Source organism: Pseudomyrmex gracilis, unplaced genomic scaffold, assembly GCF_002006095.1.
Source record: "Pseudomyrmex gracilis isolate BER0280 unplaced genomic scaffold, ASM200609v1 scaffold_52, whole genome shotgun sequence".
Classification (NCBI taxonomy): domain Eukaryota; kingdom Metazoa; phylum Arthropoda; class Insecta; order Hymenoptera; family Formicidae; genus Pseudomyrmex; species Pseudomyrmex gracilis.
Genome location: NW_018020636.1, coordinates 208382 through 215975, shown reverse-complemented (window position 1 = coordinate 215975; position 7594 = coordinate 208382). Strand labels below are relative to the sequence as shown.

Sequence of the window (7594 nt, the reverse complement as noted above, 5' to 3'; positions counted from 1 at the left end):
GTGAATAGCGCGTCCGTTTGAAAAAAAAATTGGATCTTAAGCGGCACACACGTGAGCGGAATTGCCGAGCGAATTGTCACACGAGATAAGTACGTGAGAGCGTAAGTGTTTCAGTGCACATATAATCGGTGATAAATATATACCATTATGCAATTTCACGACGTGTTTTCGCGTCGATAATAAGTCTGTGTTTAAATATATACTTCCCCTCTCCCTTTTCTCGATATAACTTTGTAATGATATTTCAAGAGGGAAGTTGTGCCAGAAAGATGAGAAAAGTATGCATAAACATGAGGTCTGGAGAGATCTCACTTTCGCGTTGAATCACTCAGTTGATGTTGATGCAACGTCAACTGTCACCTGGGCGGCGTGCAAATCAATTCTCTGCCAAGAACTTGTGTTTACATTGGATAAAGTCACTTAGCAATGACATTAACAAATAGACGAAGCACAATAGAATTGACATCAGAGCGACGGGTACGCTTCGTCCGACTACTGAAATTACATCCATCGAACGATGAAAAGACAGAGCCAGTTTTACATTTACTCGCGCGTAAAAAAGTATTTTTGATCTTTTAATTGCATATAAAAAAAAACTCGCGAACTTTTTTATCCCCAATTCTTTTAGGTAATAATGACACGGGTCTGGATAAAAGATAAAAAAAAAAAAAAAAAGAATCGACGCGTTTTTCAGGACGATTTTCCGGGTTTTTGGAGCCGCCCGTAGCCGCGACGGGATACGCGTGGAATTATCAAGCGACTTCGGCGGTTCTTTATAAGCTTCTTAATTCGCGTCGTAAAGTTTACGACGCCGGTCGGCGCGTCGCGACGCCGCGGGAGAGGGAGAATTGAATTTACGTTGCCTCTCCCGCGCAATTAACATTGCGTCGCGAGTTCGAGATTACATCGAAAGTCGAAACGAGACTCAAGGCAATCCTCCAAGGTCGTTCGGGGGATAATTAGATTTCGCCGCGATCGTGAGTAACGGCGCAGTTTTGCGTACCGCGTGCCGGGTGTCGTTCGGGAATTTTTCTAAACATTTCTCTCTCTCTCTCTCTCAATTTCACTTTTTTTCTTACTGTTCTTTGGTGATTGATGGATTAGTAACTTTTGTTATAATGACAAAAGTGTATTTTTTAATAATTAATATTTGTATGAATAACTGTGAAGCCCGAAGCCTAGTTTATGATTTCTTCGTGTTATTGTTGGCATTATTGTGATTACAGTATTATTACACATATATTATACGAACGTACCGGTGAATAAATTGTATGTACTACATTGTCCTCGATTTCAACAATGTAGTCAATTATTGATTAAATGTATATGCAGGCACATTTGCTCTAGCATAATCAAGATCATTAATTAGTGCATTTTAGATCCGGGTGATAGAAGTTGATTCACAATTGTGTGTGTGTATATATATATATATACACAGTCGAATCTCGATAACTCGAATCTCAAGGGAAGAGCTAAAATCTTTGAGTTGTAGAGATTTCGACTTATCGAAGTGCTCTTTTCCTTCCCGCGGAGCGGAAAGACATGAACAAAATTTTTGTATTATAGAGGTTTTCGAGTTATAAAAGTTCGAGTTATCGAGGTTTGACTGTACATATATACATACGTGTATATACACATATAACGTGGTATTTATAACATATATACATATACATGTTACGTAGTATTTATAAAATATCTATATATTAGTGGACGTAACTTCTAGCAGTATATATTATTTACTTAATTAAAAATTTTTCTCTTTACATAATTGATAACATTCATTGTAATATAATTAGTCATTCGTCATGATAAAAAAATATATTTTACATGTATATTAATATTAACTCCGCAATTGTAAATTAGATAATGAATATGTAAATCTGCGAGTTATAGATCATTAAGAGCAGCGATAATTATTTATAAAGCTATTTGAACAAACCGTTGCCAAAATATCGTCATGCAGATATTTAGTTTCTGCACTGAATAAATTAATTAACATCTCACCACGTTTATGAGCCTAAATTAACACAAATTTTGTCGCATAAGAAACATTTGTAAATTTCTAATTTTATAGTGTGACAAGTGTTACATTATTCAATGAGAAGATACTGTACGCATGTACAGTTTTTTTTTTTTATAATAGAGATGTGTGTATTTGTAAGAGAGTTTTACAACACAATAGTGTACATTAAAGATTATATGTATGTAATGAAAAATTTATATCGAGTTTTTAAAATAATATTTAATGTTCGTAAGTAAATATCATTCTATTTTCAGCTTTCTGTGGGAAAACAATCTAAGTGCTCGTTTTAAAGTGTTTTTTGTTTTATATCTATATCTTGTGAATTCTGTATTGATAATATTATATCCTCAAATTCTTAGACTGTGTTGTTGTTATTCCCGGGGTACTCAAGCTATTCTCTTTCATGAATGATAGCACGAGTCCTTTTGCAAACTTCCATTTCTCTCTTTCTTTGTCTCACCCTCTCTCTCTCTCTCTCTCTCTCTCTCTCTCTTTTTCTTTTTCTCACTCACTGTTTCCTCTCACTTCTTCCTTTACAACGTATCTTCTTCATTCTCACTCGCGCGGTTCACTTCCACAGCAAACATTTGCACAACTTTCATCTCGCTTCACATTCGCTCGCGTCTTGCCGTGAGTAGTTCAAAGTAAACGCGCGTAATTGTTTACTTGCACCCTCGCCAAGAATTTAGGGTCTTCCGGTCGTCAATTCTACTAATTAGCGCTAATTATCCGAACGCATACGCGCGGAAAGTTGCGAATGAGAGCGATTCCTCGTACTGCGAGCACAAAATATGTGTGTTATCTGTTGCTGTGATATCAGTAATAGCATAAAATTATACACAATATTATATTATCAATCTCTCCGTCATACAGGTATTTAATGCAAAACTTAATTCTTCTCTCTCTCTCTTTCTCTCTATGTATATATATTAAACAATTCATATGTGTTTGCGATTTACATGATTAGATATTCAACACTCTTAATACTTAAATTATGTAAACATTATTAGCCATTTTCGGCGTGCTTCGATTAATATGAAAATGTTTATTGTATGGTAACGATTTATTGATGTGATTTGCCAACCGCAGGACGCAAGATACAGCATCGATTATCGAGGTAATCGGAAACCTCGTTAGCTCGACTTAATTAGGTAAACTATTCTAAAATGCAGCTGCACGTTTTCGGTTGCTTAAATATAATCTAATTTAACAGCAAGTTAAACACACACAAATAAATAACAACAATTGTCACAATGTAATTCTGAAGTTCGGAAGTTTGTTTGTTTGTGTTTGTTTTGTTTTCTTTTTATTTTTAGATTATCATTCGAAATGTTTAGTCGTCGAGTTTCGGAGACAATCAATGTCGATATTATATTCTAACGTCTGCAGCAAATATAGATACGTAAAGAACAAACGAAGTTAAAACCACTTGGAAATCCGCAAGAGAGAGAAAATTATCGAGACGTCCAAACTTCGACGGTCCGTAAGATAAAATTATGCGACCAGCTTTTGCAGCTTTTGTTTCGTCTCTTACATAAATTATGAATAATCCCCTTACTTCCTTCTTCTCCAGAACTTACTTGCCGCGAGGTGCGAGTTGATTTTAATATATTAATGATAGCTATAATCGGCCTATGACGATAATACTTCTTCTATTCATCCCAACGGGTGTAATATATAATAGATACATATACAGACATTAAAATTCTTAATATTATAATAAAAACAAATTATAATGTTGCAAAAGAGTAATGGAAAAGTGAAATATACGCTCTTGAATAACGTTGTTGGTCGTATATTTATATTTTTTGAAAAGTGCAAAAGAGTAAAGAATAAAGTAATGTAATTTTATCAATTATACTCTCTTCGTCACAATAATGTAAAAGAGTTGCGCATGATGTTTTGCAACTAAAATTAAAATGAAATAGAAACGACTTTTTTTAACCTAACAAATATTCTCAAAAATAGCGCTTCGTCAGTTAATTGAATAGAATCCATGCTACGTCCTAGATCAGCGTGAACGTCACTCAATTGAACGTGGTTGACAAAATGAATTATTGAAGAAAAAAAAGAAGAAAAATAATGAGCGCGCTCTATTTTCTCGAAATTGTAGATTTGATATGATTTTCGACTTTTCGACAAGTGTGCGCGCTCTCGCGAGATTATTTGCGTGAGAACAATTACAAGTGAACATGTATGTACCTAAGGTTGGCTCACGCCATAAATAACGGCCGACGTGGTAGCTAAATTCTAGTCCGGCCCAACTAGAAACGTAATTAGAAATCCGCCGCGAGAATCATTGCCAAGTGCCGACTTGATTGGGAATTATCGCAGGCTGCAAATTCAAATTGACGATTTCAGTTTTTTTTCTTTGATAACAAAACAGACACAAAACCTGTATACACATCACCTCCCTCTGTGTAGTTTCTTTCGTTTTGCAAATTTGTATTACAGATGAAGTTTACTGAGATCTTACGATCTAAATCCCACGGAAAACTGTTTCATTTCCAACAGAGAGCAGTTTTCACGAGAACAGAAACGCGAGTTGATAAAATCAGATCACGGGTGTTTTTAGGAACCATCCCTCTGCAGAGTAAATCGGGAACTGTCTCACTTTTCGCGTGTCGTAAAATTGGAAACGAAACTACAACAATTCTTCGTCGATTAAATCCACCAACGTGTCGATTACTAATTTTGACGTGCAAGCCAATATTTATCCACAACTCTCCCTGCGCCCATCTCGCTGTGTAACTGTCGATATTTATGGAGACCAACTCTTTAATATCGGCGCCGTGCCGGCGTGTCAATCGCCGTTCCGATACAAACCCGTGAAATCGATAACCGTTTCTCGTTTATCGGTGATGCGAGATTTTTGATGATCTCTCGATAAACTTTTTCCTCGTAAGCAATCAAAGTTACAAATTGGATTCGCACGACCAACGACATCGGGAGAAAGATGTACGTACACACAAGTGGTATATTGTGTTAAAATAAAATATATATGTCGATTATTATTAAAGACACCCCGTCGGATATAAGATTACGCGCGAGTTATTCGGGTAACAATCGGTTGAAATCTAATCCTATATTCGATTTATTATTGCCAGTACATAGATTTTATTTGCAAATCGCGTAAAACAAAATGTAATTTGATAGAGGTTGTCTTGAGCGCTCGACGAAGTAAGACACGTCCGAGTAAAACAGTGAAAAGTGAAATAAATCATATGATAACAAATATATGTATACTAATGACGACAATGATTACGATACATCCAAGCGTGTAGATGGCTTTCTGGCGTCAAAGAGACATTCGCGATCGCTAATTGGCGCGTCGTGGATTAATTAACGCCTCGCAATCCCATTGTGCAACAGTTCGTTTTCTACTTTCGCGAAATAACGCGTAAAACTAACGAGATCGTTAGCGACGACCGGCATTTTCGCGGAATTAATCGATCTCTACCCGATTAATTGAATTAATCCGCTCTTCCCACTCTTTCTTTTATCTGTTCTTCTTGAAAAAAAAAACAACAACATGTACATACATTGACGTAAAAAAAAAAAATAGAATAAACCCGTAATAAATTGGTTGCACAACTGAAGCATTTTTGGATGTCAGATATTGTATTTATTACATTTCTGTATCACAGTTTTGTCATTCATTCTTTTATCTCCTTTTTTTACACATTCACGAAATACATTTTATCTTCAATATATTATTTTCTATAAAAATGTATTTTATACAGGACATTTTCTATTTGCAAAAATTGTGTGTATATTTGTGTAATCATCGATAAAAGATTTGCATTCGGTAAATTAACAAATGCGTGCAGTTTTTTAAAACAATGTGTTGTGCAAAAGATCTATGAAAATTTGTTTTAGTACCTTTATAGTTGTTATTCATTTAAAAATAGAGAGGGACAAAAAGAGAGAAAGAGAGAGAGATAGAAAAAGAGAGAAAAAACTTTTATTAAAAAAATTTTTTTCTTCTCTGTTTCAGGCGATGAAGATGAGCAAAGTGGGCAACCAGACCAATTCACAGGACCCACAGGCTGTGAATTCACGCGTTTTCGTCGGGAACCTGAATACATTTCAATGCAGCAAAACCGATGTAGAACGAATGTTTCAGCGCTATGGTCGTCTGGCCGGTGAGTTTATTAGAAGAAAATCGTAATGAGTGAAAATTAAATTTATTACTGAGAGAGAGAAAACGACGCGTGAAAAAATAAACACTTGACTCGATGTATAAAAGTTTGTTTTAAACTGCAAAAAAAAAAAAAAAAAAATACTTCCGAGATACGCGGAAAAACAGGAACGTAGAGAAAAGAATGCAAATTGTTAGAAGTGTCAAAAATGCAATGTCTGTTAAAAATACATATGAGAGCAAAGAAATTTACAAAAACGCAATGAGATACGTCGATATGAAACAAAACAACGGAGAAAACTTGATTATTCGAACGCGAACAAATCGTTCGGTCATCTTTGAAATTTGTTCGCAGTCCTTGTCGAGACATTCTCAATAAATCGAATCGCGTGAGAAATCGACGGCCTGATAACATTCGATAATTCGCGATCGAATAACTTATTATCCGGCGCGGAAAAATTGCATCGGGAAGAATAGGCGGAGGGAGCACGCGGGGAGGGTTCGGGAAAATAGGATCCCGGGTAACGCAATTTGTGCCACGGCGACTTGACCTTCGATAGCTCCAATTGGATATCCGTCGGTCTCCAGTTTCAGGGAGGAACGGGCACGATGACTGCCGCTACGTTCTCTTCCTTTGTAAGTCCGTAACCTCGTTTACCCCCGCAATCGCGGGATTTGTTATCCCGGGAAATCATTTTTCCCGCGCTCGCCCTTCCACGGATATTACGACAGCGATCCGAAATGATAGATAGATGAACGATGATAAGTCGGGGAATGACCGTGTGATTGAGGTCGAGTTTGATAGATAGACGATCGAGATACTAAGAAATCACGCTTTTTTATTGAATATATATGTTTCGTATTATTTAGAACTCATACGCGTATGTAGAGTTTTTTTTCCCAGCTAAAAACGTTAGAGAGTAGATATAATTGAATCTAATAAAAATTTTACAGAAATAAAAATATAATGTTAGTCGACGAATGCGGAAAGTCCAAGGTTCACTTCCTGGCTAATGTGTCTTTTTCGCGATTTTTCAAATTTTATAGGAAGAGTAAAATGACTAATTTATTGTGCTGAGAATGTAAATTAAGAATCTTAGATAAATTTTCGCATTGAAATCAATTCGAATTTCCAAGTGTATTAATTTACACGTTCAAAAATATATTTGCACGTACATTGGTTCGTAGTGATCTTATAGTCTGCTAAAAATTGTAAACTTTCACGAGCTTAAAATTTGTTGACGAATACAGTTTTTTTTTCGTTAAACGATATCACGTGTAAAATTGCAAGAATTAAGGACGCGGAAGAAGTAGCCTTCGTACTTTGACGTCAGGGGCAGGATATCGTCATATATCATCGAGAAGTGTTACTCTGCCGTTTTCTCTCTCTCTCTCTCTCTCTCTCTCTCTCTCTCTCTCTCTCTCTCTCT

At 36.0% G+C, this 7594-nt stretch overlaps 1 protein-coding gene across 2 annotated transcripts in view; it reads left to right on the top strand.

Moving 5' to 3' along the window:
* The window catches only part of LOC109853654, a 142961-nt gene that overhangs the window by 68696 nt on the left and 66671 nt on the right, over window positions 1-7594 (top strand). For both annotated transcript variants that reach the window (XM_020425965.1, XM_020425964.1), the window contains one exon: window positions 6021-6168. In XM_020425965.1, coding sequence (XP_020281554.1) covers window positions 6024-6168 — 145 coding nt within the window. In that variant the 5' untranslated portion in view covers window positions 6021-6023. The remainder of the gene's footprint in view (window positions 1-6020; window positions 6169-7594) is intronic.